The sequence below is a fragment of the Muntiacus reevesi genome, chromosome X (assembly GCF_963930625.1).
Source record: "Muntiacus reevesi chromosome X, mMunRee1.1, whole genome shotgun sequence".
NCBI classification, from domain to species: Eukaryota; Metazoa; Chordata; class Mammalia; order Artiodactyla; family Cervidae; genus Muntiacus; species Muntiacus reevesi.
The window spans coordinates 53,297,938-53,325,294 of NC_089271.1; the positions used below are offsets into that span (position 1 = coordinate 53,297,938).

The 27,357-nt window shown below is 38.6% G+C and overlaps 1 protein-coding gene across 1 annotated transcript in view; it reads right to left on the reverse strand.

Moving 5' to 3' along the window:
* The window catches only part of DGKK (diacylglycerol kinase kappa), a 173,016-nt gene that overhangs the window by 84,297 nt on the left and 61,362 nt on the right, over window positions 1-27,357 (reverse strand). Inside the window, exon 7 of the mRNA XM_065915452.1 lies at window positions 27,040-27,165. Within this exon, the coding sequence (XP_065771524.1) occupies window positions 27,040-27,165 (126 nt within the window). The remainder of the gene's footprint in view (window positions 1-27,039; window positions 27,166-27,357) is intronic.

Consider the following 27,357-nt stretch of genomic DNA (forward strand, 5'->3'; position numbering starts at 1 on the left):
CGGGATTAATAGATACAAAGTACTATACATAAAATAGATAAGCAACAAGGATTTACTATATAGGGAAAATAGAGTATATATAGTATATATACTGCATGGGGAAGCATATACAATATCTTGTAAAAATCCATAATGGAATATAATCTGCAAAATATTGAATACTGTACACCTGAAGTTAGCATAATTTTATAAATCAATTATACTTTCATTAAAAATGAACAAAAGATTATAAAGAGTGTAGATGAGGATAGGAAGAAATAGAAACACTTAGAATGGAATATTAATCATCCATAAAAAGGAACAAAGTATTACATTCATTCTTGTTGCTGTTGGGTTTTGTTTACTAGTCTTTTATTTTTTATCTGAGTAGAGTTGCTTTACAATGTTGTATTAGTTTTTACTGTACAGCCAAGTGGATCAACTTTCAGTTCAGTCACTCAATTGTGTTCAGTCCTTTGTGTCCCCATGGAATGCAGCACGCCAGGCTTCCCTGTGGATCACCAACTGCCAGAGCTCGCTCAAACTCATGTCCATAGTCAGTGATGCCATCCAACCATCTCATCATCTGTCGTACCCTTCTCCTCCTGCCTTCTATCTTTCCCAGCATCAGAGTCTTTTCTAATGAGTTGGTTCTTCGCATCAGGTGGCCAAAGTGTTGGAGTTTCAGCTTCAGCATCAGTCCTTCCAATGAATATTCAGGACTGATTTCCTTTAGGATGGACTGGTTGAATCTCCTTGCAGTCCAAGGGACTCTCAAGAGTCTTCTCCAGCACCACAGTTCAAAAGCATCAATTCTTCAGCACTCAACTTTCTTTATGGTCCAACTCTCACATCCATACGTGACTAATGGAAAAACCATAGCTTTGACTAGATGGACCTTTGTTGGCAAAGTAATGTCTTTGCTTTCTAATATGCTATCTAGGTTTGTCATTGCTTTTCTTCCAAGGAGCAAGCGTCTTTTAATTTCATGCCTGCAATTACTGTCTGCATTGATTTTGGAGCCCAAGAATATAAAGCCTCTCACTGTTTCTATTGTTTCCCCATTTATTTCCCATGAAGTGATGGGACTGGATGCCATGATCTTAGTTTTTTTTTTTTTAATGTTGAGTTTTAAGCCAGCTTTTTCACTCTCCTCTTTCACTTTCATCAAGAAGCTCTTTAGTTCCTCTTTGCCATGAAGGTGGTGTCATCTGCATATCTGAGGTTACTGGTATTTCTCCCAGCAATTTTGATTCCAGCTTGTGCTTCAGTCAGACTCGCATTTTGCATGATGTACTTTGCATATAAGTTAAATAAGCAGGGTGACAATATATACCCTTGATATACTCCTTACCCAATTTGGAACCAGTTCATTGTTCTATGTCTGGTTCTAACTGTTACTTCTTGACCTGCATACAGATTTCTCAGGAGGCAGGTAAGGTGGTCTGTTATTCCCATCTCTTGAAGAATTTTCCACGGTTTGTTGTGATCCATGAAGTCAAAGACATTAGCGTAGTCAATAAAGCAGAAATAGATGTTTTCCTGGAATTCTCTGGCTTTTACTATGATGCAACGGATGTTGGCAATTTGATCTCTGGTTCCTCTGCCTTTTTTTAAATTTGTTTTTATTAGTTGGAGGCTAATTACTTTACAATATTGTAGTGGGTTTTGTCATACATTGACATGAATCAGCCATGGATCTACATGTATTCCCCATCCGATCCCCCCTCCCACCTCCCTCTCTACCCGATCCCTCTGGATATTCCCAGTGCACCAGGCCCGAGCACTTGTCTCATGCATCCAACCTGGGCTGGTGATCTGTTTCACCCTAGATAATATACATGTTTCAATGCTGTTCTCTCGAAACATCCCACCCTCGCCTTCTCCCACAGAGTCCAAAATTCTGTTCTGTACATCTGTGTCTCTTTTTCTGTTTTGCATATAGGGTAATCCATTAAAAAGAATTCATTTGAATCAGTTCTAATGAGATGGATGAAACTGGAGCCCATTATACAGAGTGAAGTAAGCCAGAAAGATAAAGACCATTACAGTATACTAACACATATATATGAAATTTAGAAAGATGGTAATGATAACCCTATATCCTCTGCCTTTTTAAAATCCAGCTTGAACATCCAGAAGTTATCAGTTCATGTACTGTTGAAGCCTAGCTTGGAGAATTTTGAGCATTACTTTGCTAGTGTGTGAGATGAGTGTAATTGTGCAGTAGTTTGAACATTCTTTGGCCTTGCCTTTCTTTGGGATTTGAATGAAAACTGACCTTTTCCAGTCCTGGGGCCACTGCTGAGTTTTCCAAATTTGCTGGCATATTGAGTTCAGCAATTAAACATCATCATCATTTAGGATTTGAAATAGCTCAGCTGGAATTCCATCACCTCCACTAGCTTTTTCAGAGTGATGCTTCCTAAGGACAACATGACTTTGCACTCCAGGATGTCTGGCTCTAGGTTTTCTTGGTCATGAAGATGCTTTTTTGTATAGTTCTTCTATGTATTCCTGCCCCCTCTTCTTAATATCTTCTGCTTCTGTTAGGTCCATACCATTTCTGTCCTTTATTGTGCCCATCTTTACAAGAAATGTTCCCTTGGTATCTCTAATTTTCTTGCAGAGATCTCCAGTCTTTCCCATTCTATTGTTTTCCTCTATTTCTTTGCTTTGATTACTGAGGAAGGCTTTCTTATCTCTCCTTGCTATTTTTTGGAACTCTACATTCAAATGGATGTAGAGTTTATCCTTTTATCCTTTGCTTTTTGCTTCTCTTCTTTTCTCAGCTATTTGTAAGGCCTTCTCAGACAACCCTTTTGCCTTTTGGATTTCTTTGTCTTGGAGACGTTTATGATCATGGCCTCTTGTACAATGTTACGAATCTCCGTCTATAGTTCTTCAGGCACTCTATCAGGTCTAATCCCTTGAATCTATTTGTCACTTCCACTGTATAATCAGGGATTATATAATCAGGGATTTGATTTTCATAATTGAATGACCTATCGGTTTTCCCTACTTTACTCAATTTCAGTCTGGATTTTGCACTAAGGAGTTCATGATCTGAGCCACAGTCAGCTCCTGGTCTTGTTTTGCTGACTGTATCTTCTCCATCTTTGACTGCAAAGAATATAATCAGTCTGATTTCAGTATTGACCATCTGGTGATGTCCATGTGTAGAGTCGTCTCTTGTGTTGTTGGAAGGGGTGTTTGCTATGACCAATACGTTCTCTTGGCAAAACTCTATTAGCCTCCGCCCTGCTTCATTTTTTACTCCAAGGCCAAATTTGCCTGTTACTCCAGGTATCTCTTGAATTCGTACTTTTGCATTCCAGTCCCCTATGATGAAAAAGACATCTTTTTTGGTGTTAGTTCTAGAAGGTTTTGTAGGTCTTCATAGAACCATTCAACTTCAGCTTCTTTGTCATTAGTGGTTGGGGCATAGACTTGGATTACTGTGATATTGGATGGTTTGCCTTGGAAATAAACAAAGATCATTCTGTTGCTGTTGAGATTGCACCCAAAGCATTTCAGACTCTTATTGAATATGAGGGCTACTCCATTTCTTCTAAGGGATGCTTGCCCACAGTAGTATATATAATGGTCATCTGAATTAAATTCACACATTCTGGTCCATTTTAGTTCACTGATTCCTATGATGTCGATGTTTACTCTTGCCATCTCCTGATTGACCACTTCCAATTTACCTTGATTCATGGACCTAACATTCCAGATTCCTATGTAATATTGTTCTTTACAGCATTGAACTTACTTCCATCACCAGTCACATCCTCAACTGGGTGTTGTTTTCACTTTGGTTCCATCTTTCCAGAGTTATTTCTTCACTCTTCTCCCCAGCAGCACGTTGCGCACCTACTGACCTGGGGAGTTCGTCTTTCAGTGTCATATCTTTTTGCCGTTTCATATTATTCATGGGGTTTTCAAGGGAAGAATAATGAAGTAGTTTGCCATTCCCTTCTCCAGTGGACCACATTTTGTCAGAATTCTCCACCATGACACGCCCATCTTGGGTAGCCCTACACAGGCATGGCTCATAGTTTCACTGAGTTAGACAAGGCTGTGATCCATGTGATCAATTTGGTTAGTTTTCTGTGATTGTAGTTTCCATTCTGTCTGGCCTCTGATGGATAAGGATAAGAGGCTTGTGGAAGCTTCCTGATGGGAGGGACTGGCTGTGGGGGAATCTGGGCCTTGCTCTGATGGGCAATTTCATGCTCAGTAAATCTTTATTTCAATTTTCTGTTGATGGGTGGAACTGTGTTCCCTCCCTGTAGTTTTTCCTGAGGCCAAACTATGGTAGGGGTAATGGCAACCTCCTTCAAAAGGACTTATGCTGAGGCTCCCAGGACTGTTGTATTCAGTGCCCCTGACCCCATGGCAGGCCACTATTGACCCACGCCTTCACTGAAGACTCCTAGACACTCACAGGCAAGTCTGGTTCAGTCTCTTGTGGGATCACTGATCCTTTCTCCTGGGTCCTGGTGTGCACAAGGTTTTGTTTGTTCTCTCCAAGCATCTGTTTCTCCAGTCCTGTGGAAGTTCTATAATCAAATCCCACTATCCTTCAAAGTCAAATTCCCTGGGGGTTCTCAGTCCCTTTGCAGACCCTCAGGTTGGGATATCTGTTGTGGGCCCTAGAACTTTCATAACAGTGTGATAAATTATTTGCTAAATCTGTTCTCCAGTTTGTGGGTCATCTGATCAGTGGCTCTATGGAGGGGTTAATGGTGACCTCCTCCAAGAGGACTTATGCCACCCACTGAACCTCCCAGGTCTGCTGCAGCCAGAGCCACTGTCTCCGCAGCTGGCTTCTGCTGACTAGTGCCTCTGCAGTCGACACTCAAACATTTGAGCCCTCTGAGCTTCTCTGGCAGATGTGGGGTTTGATTCTAAATACGATTTCACTCCTCCTAGCATCTTTTGGGGCTTCTCCTTTATCTTTGGATGTGGGGTATCTTTCTTTTGGTGGGATCCAATATTCTCCTGTCAATGGTTGCCCAGCAGCAAGTTGCAGTTTTGGAGTTCTGGCGGGGGAAGATGAATACACATTCTTCTACTCAGGCATCTTCGATATACTATATGTATACATATATCTCCTCTTTTTTGGATTTCTTTCCCACTTAGGTCACCACAGAGCACTGAGTATGGTCTCCTGAGCTATACAGTAGGTTCCCATTAGTTACCAATTTTATACATTGTATCAATAGTGTATATATATCAATCTCAACCTCCCAATTCATCCCAGCCCTCCGTTTCCCAGCTTTGTGTGTACACATTTGTTCTCTATGTCTGTGTCTCTGTTTTGCAAATAAGATTATCCTATACCATATTTCTAGATTCCACATATATGCATTAATATATGATATTTGCTTTTCTATTTCTAACTTACTTCACTCTACATGACAGTCTCTACTACATTTATTCTTATACACGGATGAACCTTGAAAATATTAAGCTAAATGAAACATCAGTCAAAAAAAGCCACTATTGTCTGATTTCGTTTATATGAAATGTCCAAAATAGTCAAATTCTGAGACAAAATGTAGATTAGTGGTTGCCAGAGCCTGCAAAATGGGGTCCTGGGGATTGACTGCCAAAAGGTGTGTGGTTTCTTTTTGAGGTGATGAAAATGTTCTAAGATATTGTAGTGGTGATTACACAACACTGTGATATACTAAAAACAACTGAATGTACACTTTAAATGGGTGAATTGTGTGGCATGTGAATTATGTCTCAATAAAGATGTTACAAAATTTTTAAAAAAATCCTTAACAAACTATTAGTAAACTGAATTTAACAATGCATTACTAAAAGGATCATATATCAAGTAGTATTTATCCCAGGGATGTAAAGATGATTCAGTATCTGCAAATCAATCAATGTAATACACCATATTAACAAACTGAAGAATAAAAATCATGTGATAATCTCAATAGATGCCTAAAAAGCTTTTGACAAAATTCAGCATTTATTTATGATAAAACTCTCCAAAAAGTGGGAATAGAGGAAACTTACTTCCACTGAATAAAGGCCAACTGATAGCGAACAAAATGACAAACTGATAGCTAACAGCATACTCAATGTGAAAAGCTGAAAGTATTTTCTCTGAGGTCAGGAACAAGACAAAGCATTCCACTCTTGCCACTTTTGTTCAACATGATATGTTGAACCACACATGTGTCCTAGCCACAATAGAAAAGAAAAGTAATAAAAGGAATCCAAATTGGAAAGGAAGATGTAAAATTGTCACTGTTTGCAGATGACATGGTATTATACATAGAATACCCTAAAGATGCCTTGAAAACACTACTAGAACTCATCAATGAATCTGGGGAAGTTGCAGGATATGAAATTAAGACACAGAAATCTGTTGCATTTCTACTCACAACAAACTATGAGAAAGTGGAATTAAGAAAACAATCCTATTTACAATAACATCAAAAGAATAAAATACCTAGGAATAAATCTAACTGAGGATATTAAAGACCTTTACACAAAAAACTATAAAACACTGATGAAAGAAATTGAATATGACACAAGATATACCATCTTCATGGATTGGAAGAATTAATGCTAAAATGAACATATTATCAAAGCAATCTACAGATTCAATGCAATCCTTACAAAAATACCAATGTCACTTTTCACAAAACTAGGACAAATAATTCTAAAACTTGTGTGGAAACACAAAAGACCCAAAAGAGCTATAATAATCTTGAAAAAAAACAGAGCTGGAGGTATCAACCTCCATGATTATAAGCTGTACTACAAAGCTACAGTAATCAAAGCACATTGGTACTGGTACAAAATGCCATAGATCAATGGAACAGAATAGAGTGCCAAGAAATGAACGCACACTTTTTTGGCAATTAATATATGACAAAGGAAGTAAGAATATACAATGGGGAAAAGACAGCCTTTTCAATAAATGGAGCTAGGTAACCTTGGCAGCTACATGCAAAAGAATAAACTGGATTACTCTCTCATACCATGACAAAAAAATTTCAAAATGGATTAAAACCTTAGATGTAAGACCTGAAATTGCAAAAATTCTAGAAATAAACACAGGCTGTAAGTTTTAGTAATATAAATATTACTGGTCTTAGTAATATAAATATTTTGGGAGTGATGCTCAGGCAAGGGAAACAAAAGCAAATGGAACCTAATCAAACTATTAATACAAAGCTTTTGCACTGTGAGGGTTACTGTCAACAAAATGAAAAGACCATCTAGTGAATGGTAAAAAATATTTGCAACCAATATATCCAATAAGAGTTTAATATCCAAAATATATTGTACAAAGAACTCATATAACTTAACATCATAAAAACAAAAAACTTGGTTGAAAAATGGGCAGAGGACCTGAATAAATATCTCTCCAAAGAAGACATATAGATGACCAACAGGCACATGAAAAGATGCTCAATGTCACTAATTATCATGGAAATGTAAGTAAAACCCACAATGAAGATTGGCTCAAGATGGTGGAGCTGAAGGACGTGTGCTCATCTCCTGTGGGGGGACCAAAATCACAACTGCTGAACAACCATCAACAAGAAGACAGTGGAACCCAACAGAAAAGATATCCCACATCCAAAAACAAAGGAGAAGGCAGGAGGAGTGCAATCACAATAAAATCAAATCCCATACCCACCAGGCGGGTGACCCACAAACTGGAGAACAATTATACCACAGAAGTTCTCCCATTGTTGTGAAAGTTTTGAGCCCAATCAGGTTTCCCAGCCTGGGCATCCAACAAAGGTGATAGCATGCAGGGCCCTCTGGGGCTCCAAGGCACAAAGCCTTTCTGTGTCCCCCATTTCTCTCAGCATTCATTCAGCCTCCATAACCTTCCCTGAGTACCAATGGACAGATTCAATCAATTGTTAATTAGAGAAGGGAGAGGAGGTGAGACCAGGGAGAAGCAGTCAAGAGCAGCCTTGGGGCAAGGTCCTGTTTTCCCATCAACTGATACACAAAACAATATCTTTGAGCTATTTTGTAGATACTGAACTCCGCTCCATGTGGGAGAAGTTAACAGTTAATGGCGATATGCTGCCCATAAGCATGTAGACCTCAGACCAGTTAGACCTGAAGTTTGATGATGCTGACTCCTACTTAATCTCATCACCAACCCATCAGAAGAATGTCCAATGTATGACAAAACCCACTGGAAAAAAACAAAAAAAAAAGAAGAAGAATGTCTAAAGCTGATCACATCCCCTTTGAACAATTACTATAAAACTTCTCACTATCTTCCTCAAGTTGGGACACACAGTTTTGAGGGCATCAGCTGGCTGTGGCCCCCTTGGCCTGACAAAGTAATAAAGCTATCCTTTGCTACTTCTCCCAAAACCCTGTCTCTGAGATTTGACTCAGCACCAGTGCACAGAGAAGCTGAGCTTTTGGCATCCAAGGGACTAGGAATCTTCAGAGAATCTCACTTTGAAGGCCAGTGGGATTTGGTTGCTGGACTTCCACAGGACTGGAGGAAACAGAGGCTCCACTGTTGGAAGGCACACAACAAAACTTGTGTGCACCCAGGACCCAGGGGAAAGGAGCAGTGACCCTACAGGAAACTGAACCAAACCTACCTACTAGTGTTGGAAGGTCTCCTACAGAGGTGTGGGGCAGCTGTGACTCACTGCAGGGACAAAGACACTGGCAGCAGCAGTCCTAGGAAGCACCCATTGGCATGAACCCTCCTGGAGGTCATAATTAGCCTTATCATAGAGCCTGTAGACTCCAGGGCTGGTTCACCTCAGGCCAAAGAAATAACAGGGAAGGATCACAGCCTCACCCATCAGCAGACAAGTGGATTAAAGTTTTACTGAGCACCAGAGCAAGACTCAGTTCTACCCACCACCAGTCCTTCCCATCAGGAATCTTGCACAAGCCTTAGATAGCCTCATTCACCAGAGGACAAAGAGAGAAGAAGCAAAAAGAACTACAATCATGCAGCTTCCAGAATGAAACCACAGTCACAGAAAGTTAATCAAAATGAAAAGGCAGAGGATTATGTTCCAGATGAAGGAACAAGATAAAATCATATAAAAACAACTAAATGAAGTGGAGATAGGCAACCATCCCCCAAAAGAATTCAGCATAATGATAGTGAAGATGATCGAAGATCTTGGGAAAAGAATGGAGGCAAAGATTGAGAGGATGTAAGAAGTGTTTAACAGAGACCTAGAAACAAACAGAGATGAAGAATACAATAACTGAAATGAAAAATACACTAGAAGGAATCAACAGCAGAATAACTGAGATAAAAGAACAGATAAATGACCTGGAAGACAGAATGGTGGAACTCACCGCTGCAGAAGAGAATAAAGAAAAAGATTGAAAATAAATGAAGACAACCTAAGAGATCTCTGGGATAACATTAAATGCACCAACATTTGCATTATTAGGGTCCCAGAAGGAAAAGAGAAAGGACCCATGAGGTTGCAAAGAGTCAGACACAATGAGGCCACTAAGCATGCATGCACACGTTATATAAGAAAGTTGTTAAGAGGGTAAATCCTAAGTGCTCTCCTTATGAGGATGATAATGTTTTTATTTGTTTAATTTTGTGTCTTTATGAGATGATATAGGCTCACTAAACTTATTTTAACAATCATTTCATGATGTATGTAGTAAGTCTAATCATTATGTTGGATAGTTTAATCTTGTATGGTGCCAATCTGTTGTTCAGATGACTTTGCAACTCCATGCTCCATGGACTGAAGCATGCCAGGATTCCCTGTCCTTCACTATCTCCCTGAGTTTGCTCACTCCTTGAGTCAGTGATGCATCCATCCTCTGCCACCCCCTTCTCCTCTTGCCCTCAATCTTTCCCAGCATCGGGGTCTTTTCCAATGAGTCAGCTCTTTGCATCAGGTGGCCAAAGTATTCGAGTTTCAGCTTCAGTCAACAGTCCTTCCAATGAATACTCAGGGTTGATTTCCTTTAGGGTTGACTGGTTTGATCCCCTTGTTGCTCAAGGGACTCTCAAGAGTCTTCTACAGCATCATAATTCAAAAGTATAAATTCTTCGGCACTCAGCCTTCTTTATGGTCCAGCACTCACATCTGTACATGACTACTGGAAAAACCATAGCTTTGACTATATGGATCTTTGTGGGTGTAGTGATGCCTCTGCTTTTGAATAGGCCATCGAGGTCTGTCATAGCTTTTCTTCCAAGGAGCAAGTGCCTTTTAATTTCATGGCTGTGGTCATTGTCCACAGTGATTTTGGAGCCAAGAAATTAAAATCTGCTACTGTTTCCATTTTTCCCCATCTATTTGCCATGAAGTGATGGGACTGGATGCCGTGATTTTAGTTTTTTGAATGTTGAGTATACAGTCCACTTTTTCACTCTTCTCTTTTATTTTCATCAAGAAACTCTTTAGTTCCTCTTCATTTTTCTGCCATTAGGATGGTATCATCTGCATTTCTGAGGTTGTTGAAATTTCTCCTACAATCTTAATTCCAGCTTGTGAGTAATCCTTCCCAGAATTCGCTTGATGTACTCTGCACAGAAATAAGCAGGGTGACAATATGTAGCCTTGACCTACTCCTTTCCCAATTTTGAACAAGTCCATTGTTCCATGTCCAGTTCTATTGCTTCTTGACCTGCATACTAGCTTCTCAGGAGGCAGGTAAGATGGTCTGGTATTTCCATCTCTTGAAGACTTTTCCACAGTTTGTGATCCACATAGTCAAAGGTTTTCACATAGTCAATGAAGCAGAAGTAAATGATTTTCTGGAATTCTCTTGCATCTTCTATGATCCAACAGATGTTGGCAATTTGATCTCTGGTTCCTCTGCCTTTTCTAAATTCAGCCCATACATCTGGAAGTTCTTGGTTCATATACTGTTGAAGCTTAGCTTGAAGGATTTTGAGAATAACCTTGCTATCAGGCAAAATGAGCACAATTGTATAGTAGTTTAAACATCCTTTGGCATTGCCTTTCTTTGGGATTGGAATGAAAACTGACCTTTTCTAGTCCTCTGGCCATTGCTGAATTTTCCAAATTTGCTGACATGTTGAGTGCAACACTTTAACAGCATCATCATTTAGGATTTGAAATAGCTCAGCTGGAATTCCATCACCTCCATTAGCTTTGTTCATACTAATGCTTCTTAAGGCTCACTTGACTTCACACTCCAGAATGTCTGGCTCTAGGTGAGTGACCACACTATTGTGGTTATCTGGGTCAGTAGGACCTTTTTTTGTACAGTTCTTCCGTGTATTTTTTCCCACCTGTTAATTTTTTTCTGCTTCTGTTTGGTCCTTTCCATTTCTGTCCTTTATTGTGCCCATCTTTGCATGAATGTATGTCAATTGTATCTCAATAAAATTGCAAGGAAAAAATACGCCGTCATCTCCAAAAAGTGACAGTTTTACTTCTTCTTGTATGATTTTGTTACCTTTTGTTACCTTTTCTTGCTCAGTTGCTGTGGCTAAGACTTCCAACACCATGTTGGAAGTGACCAAGTTAAAAGTGGCCAGAATCGGCATCCTTGTCCATTCTCATTCCTGGTCTGAGAGGAAAACTTTATAGCCTTTCCCATTAAATGTGATGATAGCTGAGAACTTGCCATATATTGCCTTTATCATGTCGAGGTGCATTCCCTTTATACTCCCTTTATTGAAGGTTTTTATCATAAACAAATGTTGAATTTTGTCAAATGCTTTTTCTAAATCTGATTAGATGATTGTATGATTTTTATCTTTCATTGTATTAATGTATCACATTGCTTTATGAGCAGATGTTGAATCATCCTTGCATCCTTGGAATAGATCTCAGTTGAAAATGGTATATGATCCTTTTAATGTATTTTCTAATTCAGTTTGCTAATATCCTGTTGAGGATGCTTGCATCTGTGTTCATTTGGGGTATTATTCCATAATTTTATTTTCTTGTATCATCTTTGTCTAGTTTTGTTGTCTGGGTAATTTTGACCTGGTAAAATGGGTTTGGAAATGTTCCTTCCCTTTTATTTTTTGGGGAAAATTTGAGGATTGCTATTGATTCTTTTTTGAATGTTTGGTAGAATTCAACAGCCAAGAGCCATCTGTTTCTGCACTTTTGCCTTTGGGGGAATTTTTTGATTACTGACTCAGTCTCATTACTTGCAATCAGTTTGTTCAGATATTCTATTTCTTCATGATTCAGTCTATGTTTTTAGGAATTTGTACATCTCTTATGTTTCCACTTGAGAAATAGTTCACAGTAGTCTTTATGATCCTTTACTTCTTAGGTGTTGATTCAATCTCTCCTCTTTCAGTTCTGATTTTATTGATGTGAATCCTGTCTCTTATTTTCTTGGTATGTCTAGCTAATAATTTGTTGATTCTGCTTGTTTTAATTTCACAATTTTTTTCTGCTTACTTTTTAGTCTCTGTTGCATTTATTTCAACTCTGATCTTTATTATTCCCTTCTTCCTACCAACTTTAGGCTCTATATTTTCATTTTTTCTAATTCCTTGAGGTACAAAGTTAAGTTGTTTATTTCAAAAATTTCTTCTTTCTTAATGTAGGCATTTATCACTATGTATTTTCTTCTTATGGGCTGCCCTGTTGGCTCAGTGGTAAGGAATCTGCCTGCCAATGCAGGAGATGTGGGTTTGATCCTTGGGTTGGGAAGATCCCCTGGAGAAGGAAATGGCAACTCACTCTAGTATTCTTGCTGGGGAAATCCCATGGAACAGATGACCCTGGTGGGCTCCAGTCCATAGGGCTGCAAAAGAGTTGGACACAGAGACTAAACACAACACACTTTCTGCTTAGAACTGCTTTTGTGGTATGCCATATGTTTTTGCATGCTTTTTAAAAAATTTTCATTTGTCTCAAAGTTGTTTTTGTCTTTTGATTTATTCATTGACCTATTGGTTTTTCAGTAGCATGTTGTTTAATCTCCACAATCTTTGTGAATTTTCCAGTTTTCTTCACGTAATTAATTTGTAGTTTCATACTATTGTGGTTAGGAAAGATGATTTCAATATTTTCAAATTTATCAAGACTTGTTTGTGGCCTTACATATGACTTATCCTCAAGAATGTTCAATGTGTGCTTGAGAAGAATTTGTATTCTGCTGCTTTCGGATGAAATGTTCTGTATGTATTTGATATACCATATCATTTAAAGCCAAAGTTTCCTTTGAGATTTTTTCTAGATGATCTATCCATTAATGATAATGGGATATTAAAATCCCCTGCTCTTAGTATACCCTGTACATCCCTCCCTTTCCACTGGTTAATATTTACTTTATAATTTAGGTGCTTCTATGTTGAGTACATAAATATTTATAAATACTATATCCTTTTGTTAGGATTTTTTAAAAATTTTGTTGGATTATCCCCTTTATCATTATATGATGGCCAGTTTTCGTCTCATAACAGTCATTGTTTTAAAGTCCGTTTTGCCTGATATAAGTATAGCTGCCCTTACCTTCTTCTGCATTAAATTTGCACAAAATACCTCCTTTCATCCTGTCCTTCAGCCCTTATATCTGTAGTGAGTCTCTTGTGGGAAGCATATAGATAAGTCATGTTTTTCTATCTCTTCAGCCACTCTATGTTTCTTTTTTTCCCCAATTATTTTTATTAGTTGGAGGCTAATTACTTTACAATATTGTAGTGGTTTTTGCCATACATTGACATGAATCAGCCATGGATTTACATGCGCTCCCCATCCTGAACCCCTCTCCCACCTCCCTCCCCATCCCATCCCTCTGGGTCATCCCAGTGCACCAGCCCCGCACACTTGTCTCATGCATCCAACCTGGACTGGCGATCTGTTTCACACTTGATAATATACATGTTTCGATGCTGTTTTCTCAGATCATCCCACCCTCGCCTTCTCGCATAGAGTCCAAAAGTCTGTTCTATATATCTGTGTCTCTTTTTCTGTCTTGCATATAGGGTTATCGTTACCATCTTTCCAAATTCCATATATATGCGTTAGTATACTGTAATGTTCTTTATCTTTCTGGCTGACTTCACTCTGTATAATGGGCTCCAGTTTCATCCATCTCATTATAACTGATTCAAATGAATTCTTTTTAATGGCTGAGTAATATTCCATATGTACCACAGCTTCCTTATCCATTCGTCTGCTGATGGGCATCTAGGTTGCTTCCATGTCCTGGCTATTATAAACAGTGCTGCGATGAACAATGGGGTACATGTGTCTCTTTCAGATCTGGTTTCCTCGGTGTGTATGCCCAGGAGTGGGATTGCTGGGTCATATGGCAGTTCTATTTCCAGTTTTTTAAGGAATCTCCACACTGTTCTCCATAGTGGCTGGACTAGTTTGCATTCCCATCAACAGTGTAAGAGGGTTCCCTTTTCTCCACACCCTCTCCAGCATTTATTGCTTGTAGACTTTTGGATAGCAGCCATCCTGACTGGCGTGTAATGGTACCTCATTGAGGTTTTGATTTGCATTTCTCTGATAATGAGTGATGTTGAGCATCTTTTCATGTGTTTGTTAGCCATCCGTATGTCTTCTTTGGAGAAATGTCTGTTTAGATCTTTGGCCCATTTTTTGCTTGGGTCTTTTATTTTTCTGGAATTGAGCTTCAGGAGTTGCTTGTATATTTTTGAGATTAATCCTTTGTCTGTTTCTTCATTTGCTATTATTTTCTCCGATTCTGAAGGCTGTCTTTTCACCTTGCTTATAGTTTCCTTTGTTGTGCAAAAGCTTTTAAGTTTCATTAGGTCCCATTTGTTTATTTTTGTTTATGTTTCTTGATTGGAGAATTTAGACCACTTACTTTGAAAGTAATTACTGATAGGCGTGTGCTTATTTCTATTTTATTAATTGTGTGCTGGATGTTTTGTATTTCTTTTGTTCCATTCTTTTCCCCTTGCTTTCTCCCTTTGTGATTTCATAATTTTCTATAGTGGTATGCTTAGATTCCTTTATGTTTATCTTTTGTGTATCTACTATAGGTTTTTGCATTGTGGTTAACATGAGGTTTACACACAAGGACTTATAACAGTCTAATTTATGTTGATAACAATTTAAGTTTGAGTGTCTTCTAAAGCTCTAAATTTTTACTCTCCCTTTACAACTTTTAATGTTTTTGTTTCCACAGTTTACCTCTTTTTCTTTGTAGTTATGGTTACTCTTTACTACTTTTGTCTTTTAACCTTCATACTAGTTTTTTTTTAATTAATTTACTTTTTATTGAAGGATAATTGCTTTACATAATTTTGCTGTTTTCTGTGATGCCTCAACATGAATCAACCATAGGTATACATATATTCCCTCCCTTTTGAACTTCCCTCCCATCTCCCTCCCCATCCCACCACTCTAGGTTGATACAGAGCCCCTGTTTTAGTTTCCTGAGCCATACAGAAAATTCCCATTGGCTATCTATTTTACATATGGTAGTGTAAGTTTCCATGTTACTCTTTCCATACATCTCACCCTCTCCTCCCTTCTCCCCATGTCCATAAGTCTATTCTCTATGTCTGTTTCTCCATTGTTGCCATGTAAGTAAATTCTTCAGTACCATTTTTCTAGATTCTGTATATATATATTAAAATATGGTATTTATCTTTCTCTTTCTGACTCACTTCACTCTGTATAATAGGTTCTAGGTTCATCCACTTCATTAGAACTGACTCAAATGCGTTCCTTTTATGGCCGAGTAATATTTCATTGTATATATATACACCACAATTCATTCATCTGTCGATGGACATCTAGGTTGTTTCCATGTTCTAGCTATTTAAATAGTGCTGCAATGAACAATGGGATACATGTGTCTCTTTCAATTTTGGTTTCCTCAGGGTATGTGCCTAGGAGTGGGATTGCTGGGTCATATGGTGGTTTTATTCCTAGTTTTTTAAGGAATCTCCATACCATCTTCCATAGTGGCTGTATCAACTTATATTCCCACTAACAGTGCAAGAGTGTTCCTTTTTCTTCACATCCTTTCCAGCCTTTATTGTTTGTAGACTTTTTGATGAGGGCCATTCTGACTGGTGTGAGGTGATATCTCATTGTAGTTTAGATTTGCATTTCTCTAATAATGAGCAACGTTGAGCATCTTTTCATGAACCTTCATACTAGTTTTAAAAGTGATCAATGTACAACCTTTACAAAATTAGATTATTCTGAATTTTACTGTGTATTTACCCTTACCAGTGAACTTTATACTTTCCTATGTTTTCATGTTAGTGACCTTTAATTTCAGCTTAATTTACATTTAATATTCTTGTAATGCTAGTCTAGTGGTGATGAACTCCTTTAACTTTTGCTTGTCTAGAAAACTCTCTTTTTCAATTCAGAAGGACAGATTTTTCTGGCAGAGTTGGAAAGTTTTTTCTTTCAGCCCTTTGAATATATTGTGTGATTCCCTTCTGGCCTACAAATTTTGTGCTGAAATATCTGCTCATAGTCTTATGGGTGTTCCCTTGTACATAACTGTTTTCTCTTGCTGTTTTTATGATTCACTCCTTGTCCTTAACTTTTGATATTTTAATTCCAATGTATATTGGTGTGGTCTATTTGAGTTCCTCTTATTTGACTCTTTCTGGGCTAAGTGGTCTGGATGGCTGTTTCTTTCCCTGGGTTAGGGAAGTTTTCAGCTGTCATTTCTTCAAATAAGTTTTCTGCCACTTTCTGTCTCTATTCTATTACTATGACCCCTATAATGTGAGTGTTTGTCTGCTTGATGTTGCCCATACATTCTTTGAGCTATCTTCACATTTTGTCAGTCTTTTTTTCCTTTTTGCTGCTCTGATTGGATGAATTCCATTTCTCTGTCTTTGAGTTCTCTAATCTTTTCTATTGTTTCATCTAGTCTGCTGTTGAAACCCTCTAGTGTATTTTTCAGTTTAATTATTTTCTTCAGCTCTATGACTTCCATTTGGTACTTTCTTTTAATTTTTATCTCTCTGTTGAGGTTCTCACTGTGTTCATCCATTTTTTTCCTCAACATGGTGAGCATCTTTATGACTGTTATTTTGAACTCTTGATTAGGTAAATCACTTACCTCTGTTTCATTAAGGACTTTTTCTGCAGCTGTTTCTGTTATTGTTATTTCATTTAGAACATATTCCTCTGTTTCTTCATTTTCCTTGACTTTCTGTGTTTGTTTTTAGCATTATATAAAACAGTTACTTCTCCCAGTCTTGGGGAAGTGGCCTCATAGAAGATGAATCTTATTGATCAACCCTTCCCTAGGTCTTGGTTGTTTCTCAAGCTTTTGTGATTTTCCAAGCAGCCTATTTTAATTCTAGTGGATCCCAATATTTGGGGTGTCCCAACTAGTGAAGAACTAAAGATCCTCTTGATGAAAGTGAAAGAGGAGAGTGAAAATGTTTGCTTAAAACTCAACATTCAGAAAACTAAGATCATGGCACCCAGTCCCATCACTTCATGGGAAATAGATGAGGAAACAATGGAAACAGTAACATACTTAATTTTGGGGGGCTCCAAAAGCGTTGCAGATAGTGACTGCAGCCATGAAATTAAAAGACACTTGCTCCTTGGAAGAAAAGCTATGACCAACCTAGACAGCATATTAAAAAGCAGAGACATTACTTTGCCAAAAAAGTTTTATCTAGTCAAAGCTATGGTTTTTCCAGTAGTCATGTATGGACGTTGAAAAAACAAGAAAGCTGAGCACCAAAGAATTAGTGCTTTTGAACTACAGTGTTGGAGAAGACTCTTGAGAGTCCCTTGGACTGCAAGGATGCCAAATCAGTCAATCCTAAAGGAAATCAGTACTGAATATTCATTGGAAGGACTGATGCTCCAATACTTTGGAGCTGAAACTCCAATACTTTGGCCACCTGATGAGAAAAACTGACTCACTGGAAGAGATCCTGATGCTGGGAAAGATTGAAAGCAGGAGGATAAGGGGACAACAGAGGATGAGATGGTTGGATGGCATCATCAACTCGATGGACATGAGTATCAGTACCTAGATTCAGGTTAATTGGTAGCTGGGCCCTCAGGCTATAGCTTTTAGAGTATGCCAATAGATATAGTTCTGTGGGATTGAATATGTAAGTCCCACTGGTCACCAGAGTTAGGTGACCTATAAGTGTCACCTATGTGGCATTTGTAAAAACTGGCGTGCCAGATGAGTATACATGCTCCTTTCCAGTAGATGTCCATGACCTGTTGTAAATCATAGGGAGAGCAGAATTGTGGCATCCACCATCCTCAAAGAGCATCTCAGTAGATTCTTAGATGAGTGTGAAGCCAGAGGCCTGCTCTCCATGCCAAAGCTCCAGGACAAGTAAACAAGCCTCTTTCACAGAAAGATGAGTTGTGTTTCAGCCTATTGTCTGTGTGTGCCCTTCGGGTGGTGGTTGGCCAAAAACTCTCTCTCTGTTACAGTCCCGTGGGATCCCAAAATGCAAGCTCCATTGGCCACCAGAGCCAGGCAATCAAGAGTTGTCCCTTGAGCAGAAATCACAAAACACCTGGGCACAAAGCATGTGTAACAGCTCTTCTCCAGGAGATACTAGCATTTTGGATCATGTCAAAAAGAAAGCGTGAAAAAGCACCTGCTTCTAAGGTCTATAGAAAGGATTACAGTTGGCCCTTAGATATATGTTTAATTAAAAGTCTATTCCTCAGGCTGCAAGGATGAAGATGACAGACCTCTTTTGCAGAAAGATTGGGCTCCTCAATCTGTGCTTCTTGCTGTGCCCTGGTGGTGACAGTTACAAGAACTCTTTCTTCATTTGTTACAATTCTTTGGGACCTCTGAGCATAAATCCTGCTGGTCATCAGATCCAGGTGATCTAGAGGTGTTCCCTGGGGGGCAGGTGCAAAAATCAGGACACCTGATGAGAGTTCAAGCTTCCTTCCAGGAGATAAGTAAGCTGGAGCAGAGCAGAAGGAAATTACAAAGATGATGTCCACTGGCAGAAGCAAGGCAGAGGAAACCAAGATCTTTTAAGAAGAAGTTCATACTTTCATTTCTTCTTGTTTAGAATGATCGGTTTTAAAGAAGCATATAAAAGGCTACAAAGACTGGATCAGTGTTTCTCAATATCATTGCTATTGATATTTTGGGCCAAATAGTTCTTTGTGCTATCCTGTGTATTGCAGGAAGTTTAGCAGAATTTTAGGCCTCTATTCACTGGAAGTATGCAGCACATCCTTTCCCCCTGAGTTGTAACAATAAAAATATCTCTAGACAAAGACATTGTAACAATAAAAATACCTCTAGAAAAAGACATCAGGCAAAATGGCAGAGTAGAAAGACCCCAAACTCACCTCCTTTCACTGGGCACACCAAAATACAACTATTTACAGAACAACCATCCATGAGAAATTTTGGAGCTTATCAGAAAAGATCTTCTATTAACACAACTAAAACTATAAAGAAGGAACCACAACACGATGGGTAGGAGGGGTGGAGTTGTTGTATAGTCAATTTTCATACCCCTGAGTGGGCAACCAACAAGCAGGAATTACAATTGTAGAAGTTCTCCCCAAGAAGAGAGCGGTCTGAGCCCCATATCAGGCTACCCAGTCTGGGGGTCCTGCCCTGGAAGACAAGCCCCTAGAATGTTTGTCTTTGAAGGTCAGCAGGGCTTACTTTCAGGAGTCTCAGAGGGTTGTGGGAAATAGAGACTCTACTCTTAAGGGCACAACAAAATTTCATATGCTCTTGGACCCAGGGTAGAAGCAGAAATTTGAAAGGAGCCTGGGTTAGACCTAACTGATGATCTTGGAGAGTCTCCTGGAGAGGCAGGTGGCAAGTGGAGCTCACTCTGGGGACAATGGTTGCAGCCATTTTTGGAAGCTTGCTCTACCATGGGGGAACTGGAGCTAGCAAGCACCATTTTGGAATCATCCCTCCATCTTACTAACCTCAGGACCCATCCCCACTCCCACTCAACAGTCCATAGGCATCAGTACCAGAATGCCTCAGGGCAAGCCCTACCCACCAGCACACATGCTGCCTTAAGATCATCTGAACCCACAAACATCCCCCTACACATGTCCACCAGAGGGCCCAGGAAGTGTCCCCACACACCAGTGTCTGAAGGTACTAGACCAGGATCCCTAAGAGCCTGGCAGCCAGAGACCTGGGACTGACCTCTACCCACCAGTTGGCAGGCTCCAGCTCTAGAATGCCTGGATCCACCCACCAGCAAGACTGCTCTAGCCTCAGGACCAGCCTTACCCATCAGTGGACAGGGACTATCCACAAGACAACTACAGCCTCACAGCCTGCAGACTCAGCCCTCCCAACAGTAGTCCAGCACCAGCCATGGGACCACTGGGCCATAGTCCTGATTGCCAGCAGGCCAACACAAGCTTCAAGACACCCCAGGCCAGTTGTGTCAGAAATTGGCCTACCCACTGGAGTCCAACACCAGCTGTGGGGCCCTGAAGCCAAACCTCAGGACTCAGTTCTTTCTGCTAGTGGGCCACCACTAGTCAGAGGACCTGACTTCAACCACAGGTCTGTTGGCAACAGCCCCAGGATCTCTTGGACCCTGGCTCTGACCACCAGTAAGCCAGCACTAGTCCTAGGGCCCCCTGCTGTTTCACAGCCAGCCGCCTAGTGACTTGGTCCTGCAGCACCCACACGAGGCAAAATCTATCAACCAGCTGGACTGAAGGTCAACCATGACTACCAGACCACCCATAGTAGTCGACCCACCACAACAGAAAAACCCATGTAGCCCACATAGGGGGCACCCCTAGAGAATTAGCTCTGGTGATAAGAGAGGAATATGTTTCTGGGACACAGAGGATGTCTCTTACAAAAGGCTACTTCTTCAAGGTTGGGAAATGTAACCAACCTACCATATATATACAATGACTTAGGCAAAATGAGGTGACAGACAAACATGTTCCAAATGAAGGAACAAGACAAAATCCCAGAAGAAAAACTAAGTGAAGTGGAGACAGCCAATCTAACTAAAAAAGAGTTTGGGGTAGTGATCCTACAAATAATCAAAGAACTTGGGAGAAGAATGGATGCACAGAGTTGAGAAGTTAGAAGTTTTTAACAAAGAGTTGGAAAATATAAAGAAAAACCAAAAACAGGTGAAAAATACAATAACTGAAATAAAAAATACACTAGAAGGAATCAACTGTAGACTAAACGATACAGAGGAATGAATCAGCAAGCTGGAATACAGGGTAGCAGAAATCACTGATGCTGAACAGTAAATTAATGAAAAGAAATGAGGACAGTTTAACAGATCTCTGAGACAACATCAAGAGCACTAATATTCACATTATAGGGAACCCAGAAGTAGAAGAGAGAAAGGTGCTGAGAACATAACTGAAGAAATAATAGCTGAAAATTTCCCTAAATTGGGAAAGTAAACAGACATTCAAATCCAGGAAGTGCAGAGTAACCCATACAGGATTAAACCAAAGAGGGACACACCAAGATACACTGTAATTAAAATGGAAAAAATGAAAATAAAGTAAGGTGAAAGTCATGCTCAGTCATGTCTGACTCTTTGCAACCCCATGGACTGTAGCCTGCCAGGCTCCTCTCTCCATGGAATTCTCCAGGCAAGAATACAGAAGAGGGTTGCCATTCCCTTCTCCAGGGGATCTTCCCAACCCAGGCATTGAACCTGGGTCTCCTGCACTGCAGGCAGATTCTTTACCGTCTGAGCCACCATAGAAGCAATAAGGGAAAAAGCAACACATTACAAACAAGGGAACTGCCATAAATCTATCAGTGGACTTTTCAGCAGGCTAGAAGGGAGTGGCATGATATATTTAAAGTGGTGAAAGGAGGAAAACCTATAACCAAGAATAAGCTACCTGGCATGGCTCTCATTTAGATTGATGGAGTGGTGAAAAGTTATACAGACAAGCAAAAGATAAAAGAGTTCAGTACCACCACACAAGTAGTACAAATGTTAAAGAGACTTCTCTAAGTGAAAAACAGAAGCCCACAACTAGAAACATGAAAATTACAATCGAGAAAAGCTCATTGGTAAAAAATAAATATACAGTAAAGGTAGAAAATCAACCACATAGAAAGTAGGAAGGTTAAAAGAAAAAAGGAATAAAATAATCTATATCTGCAATAAATAGTTAAGGATTACACAAAAGAGTTAGATACAAAATGTGATGTCAAAAACAGTAAATTGTGAAGGGAGGAGTGTACAAATGTTGGATTGCTAAAATGTATTTGAAATTAAGAGATCAGTAACTTAAAACAATTAAGTATAGATATAGATATAAACCTCATGGTAACCACAAACTTAAAATCTATAATAGGTACACACACACAAAAGACAAAACAGGAATCCAAACATAACACTAAAGATAGTCATCAAATCATAAGAGAAGAGAGTAAGGGAAGAAAAAAACAAAAAGAATACTGGATTGGGTAGCCTTTCCCTTCTCCAGGGAATCTTCCCGACCCAGGGATTGAACCTGGGTCTCCTGCATTGCTGGCTGATTCTTTACTATCTGGGCCACCAGGAAGGCACCTTGGTAAACTTAAGAAAATTGAAATCATATAAAACATCTTTTCTTTTCACAATATTATGAAACTAGAAACCAACTAAAAGTGAAAAGAAAAGAAAAAGAAACTTGTGAAAAATAGAAACATGCAGAAGCTAAACAATATGTTACTAAACAACCAATGGATCACTGAAGAACTCAAAGAGAAATAAAAAAATCACCGACCCAGGTGGGATGCATGAGACAGGTGCTTGGGCCTGGTGCACTGGGAAGACCCAGAGGGATCGGGTGGAGAGGGAGGTGGGAGGGGGGATCGGGATGGGGAATATGTGTAACTCTATGGCTGATTCATATCAATGTATGACAAAACCCACTGAAATGTTGTGAAGTAATTAGCCTCCAACTAATAAAAAAAAAAGAGAAATTAAAAAAAAGGCTGAAGACTGATGAAAATGAAAACACACAATCCAAAATATATGAGACATAGCAAAGCAGTTCTAAGAGAGAATTTAATAGTGATATGTTTACCTAATAAAAAAAGAAAAAATCTCAAAGAAACTAACCTTACTCCTAAAAGAAGCAGAAAAAGAGATCAAACCCCAAAGTTGGTAGAGGAAAATTCATAAAGATTGGAGTAGAAATAAATAAAATGGAGACTAAAATACAATAGAAAAGATTAATAAAACTAAGGGTTAGTTCTTTGAAAAGATAAACAGAATTGATAGACCCTTAGCCAGACTCATCAAGAAAAAAGAGAGATGGCCCAAATGGATAAAATTATAAATGACAATGGAGAAGTTACAACTGATACCATAGAAATGCAAAGGATAATGAGACTCCTACAAATAATTATATACCAATAAAATGGACAACATAGAAGAAATGGACAAATTCCTAGAAATGTACCATCTATCAAGACTGAACCAGGAAGAAATAGAAAATATGAACAGATCAACTACCAATAATTTAATTGAATCAGTAATGAAACAACTTCCAAGAAACAAAAGTCCAAGACTAGATAGCTTCACAGGTGAATTCTCAGTTCAGTCAGTTCAGTTCAGTCGCTCAGTCATGGTCAACTCTTTGTGACCCCATGGACTGCAGCACGCCAGGCTTCCCTGTACTTCACCAACTTCCAGAGTTTGCTCAAACTCATGTCCATTGAGTTGGTGATGCCATCCAACCATCTCATCCTCTATTATCCCGTTCTAATTCTGCCTTCAGTCTTTCCCAGTATTAGGGTCTTTTCCAGTGAGTCAGTTCTTTGCATCGGGTAGCCAAAGCATTGGAGCTTCAGCTTCAGCATCAGTCCTTCTAATGAATATTCAGGACTGATTTCCTTTTGGATTGACTGGTTTGATTTCCTTGCAGTCCTAGGGACTCTCAAAAGTCTTCTCCAACACCACAGTTCAAAAGCATCTATTCTTTGGCACTCAGCTTTCTTTAATTCTACATCCATTTGCGATAAAAAACTCTCCAGAAAGTGTATATAGAGGGAACATACCTTAGCATAATAAAGGCCATATATGATAATCCCACAGCTAACTTCATATTCAACAGTAGCACAAAGCTGAAAGCATTTCCTCTAAGATCAGGAAAAAGACAATCAGGAAAAGACATTCCCACTGTTTTTATTCAACAGTATTGGAATTCCTAGCCACGGCAATCAGACAAAAAAAGAATTATAAGGAATCCACATTAGAAAGGAAGAAGTAAAAATGTCACTATGTGCAGATGACATGATATTATATATAGAAAATCCTAAAGACACCATCAGAAAACAAGTAGAGCTCATCAATGAGTTCGGTAAAGTTGCAGGATACAAAATTAATTATATGGAAATCTGTTGAATTTCTATTCACTAACAATGGACCGTCAGAAAATTATGGGAAAATCCTAATTACAATAACATCAAAAAGAATCAAATATGTAAGAATAAACTTTTCTAAGGAGGTAAAAATACCTGTACTTATATACTGATGAAAGACAACACAAACAGATGGAAAGATATACCTTTTTCATGGATTGCAAGAATTAAAATTGTTAAAATGACCATATTACCCAAGGGAATTTACAGGTCTGATGCAATCCTTATCAAAATACCAATGGCATTTTTCCAGAACTAGAACAAATAATTCTAAAATTTGTATGGGACAAAAGACCCTGAAAGTCAAAAAATTTTTAAGAAGTACTCCCTAACTTCAGACCTTACTACAGAGCAATAGGCAATAGTAATGGCACTAAAACAGACATATAGATCACTGGAACAAAATAAAGAGCCCAGAAATATACCCACACACTTATGATAAGTTAATCTACAAAAAAGAAAGCAAGATTAGACTATGGAGAAAAGACAGTCTCTTCAATAAGTAGTACTGAGATAACTGGGCAACTACATGTAAAAGTGAAATTAGTACATTTTCTCATACCATATAAAAAAGTAAACTCAAAATGGATTTAAGACCTAAATATAAGACCTGAAGCTATAAAACTACTAGAAAAGAATATAGGCGAAACACTCTTTGACATAAATTATAACAATATTTTTTTAATCTGTCTCCTAAGGCAAGGAAATAAAAGCAAAAATAAATGAATGGGATCCAGTTAAAATTAAATGCTTTTGCATAGCAAAGGAAACCATCAACAAAATGAAAAGACACCCTACAGAATGGAAGAAACTATATGCAAATGATATGACCAATAAGGGGTTAATATCCAAAATATATAAATAGCTCATACAACTCAATATTTAAAAACAACCCAATTAAAAATGGAAGGGAGGCTCAAGAGGGAGCCTAAATAAATATATATATATATATTATATTTATGGCTGATGAATGTTTTTGTACAGTAGAAACCAACACAACATTCTAAAGCAATTATCTTCCAGTAAAAAAATGGGCAGAAGACCTAAATAGACAATTTTTCCAAAGAAGATATATAGAACACCAACAGGCACATGAAAAGATGCTCAACATCACTAATTATCAGGGGAATGCACATCAAAGCCACTATGAGATATCACATCACACCTGTCAGAATGGTTATCATCAAAAAGACCACAAATGACAAATGTGGGCAAGGATGTGGAGAAAATGGAACCCTAGTATACTGTTGGTGGGAATGTAAACTGGTACAGTCACTCTAGAAAACCGTATAGAGGTTCCTCAAAAAACTAAACATAGAGGTATCACATGCGTGTTCGGTCACTTCAGTTGTGTCCAATTCTGTGACCCTATGGACTATAGCTTGCTAGGCTCCTAGCATCCAACAATCCTACTTCTGGCTATATATCTGAAGAAAACATTAATTCAAAAATATATATGCACCTCAATGTTCACAGCAGCATATTTTGTAATAGTGAAGATATGGAAGCATCCTTACTTAGTGCCCATCAACAGATGAATTGATAAAGAACAATTGTTACATACATAAAAGTTGGAGTGGCTAAAAAGTTCTTTTTTTTCTGTTATATATAATGGAATAGTACTCTGACATTCAAAAGAATGAAAATTTGCCATTTGCACTGACATGGATGGACCTTGAGAGTATTATGCTAAGTGAAATAAGTCAGACAGAGTTCTTTTATATACAGAATCTAAAAAATGAACTAGTGAATATAACAAAAAAGAAATAGACTCACAGGTATAGAGAACAAACCTGTGTTTACTAGTGAGGAGAAGGAAGAGGGGAGGTGAAGATAGGGGTAGGGTATTAAGGGGTACAAATTATTAATATTATGTATGAAATAAATAAGCTACAAGGATATATAGAACAACACAGGGAATATAGGCAATATTTTATAATATGTATAAATGGAGTATAAACTTTAAAAATTGTGAATCATCATTTTGTAACCCTGAAATTTATATAATATTATAAAACATCTATACTTCAATAAATAGAAAAAATTCCATCAGAATATCATTGGATACAAAAAATTCTCCAGACATTGTCAAATGTGTCCTGGGGGTGGGAGAAAATAACCCCAGCTGAGAACCACTGGTTTAAAGGTATGGTAGTTAAGAGCACAGTTTTTTGCACAGTTATGTGTAAATCAAGACTGTTTTGCTTACTGGCTGCATGACCTTGAGCAAATCACTTCACTTTTCTGAACCTCACTTTCCCCTTCTGTAAATGGGGACAATGAGGGTTGGTTTAGGGTTGTTGTAAGATTAAATGAAGTCATGTATATAAAATAATATATAGTGGCAGTAATAATGTACTAATATTATTAACCATTATTAATTAACAAAGATTACAATTTCCTAGGAAATGATAAATGAGGAAAGCAGGAGGTTTCTTAAGGGTATACTGAGAACAAATTTTTTAATTGACCATAATGTCATAAAAGAGTTCAGCTCTTCCCATCTGCTAGCAGGCTTCACCATTTAAGACCCTCAAAGATAAGAGGGAGTATTACATCTTTCTCTCAAAGATTCCATAGCAAATTTTAGAAAGGTAGGATATTGAGTTCTACACTATAGAATCTGTATAATCTATATCTGACTAAGGGTCACTGAGATTTCTATCTATGTGTAGGCACAATCAACCTCCAATCCACCCCTTCTCTAGAAGTCAATTCTCTTAAGTATCAAGGAAATGAGAAGAGTCTTACCGTAGAATTACACCAGAGACACCGGAAATCTTGAAGTCTCTGGTAACTGCCGCAGTTCTCATGACATACTGCGCACTGAGAACTGGCAGATATGTTTCCTTCTACCCATTGATGAGGCATGGTTTTCTGAAGGATAGAAAGAGACAAGATATAGAAGTTAGAGATATAAAGAGAGGAAGGCCAGCTGGAATAACCATTCTACCCCTTGGAGGACACTAGATAACCCTAAGGAAGTTCTCCATTGTCCTGCTCTCCCTACTTCGATACTAGTGACCAATGACAGGTGGGAGATGGGAGGAGGCTTTCATTCTTACAGAT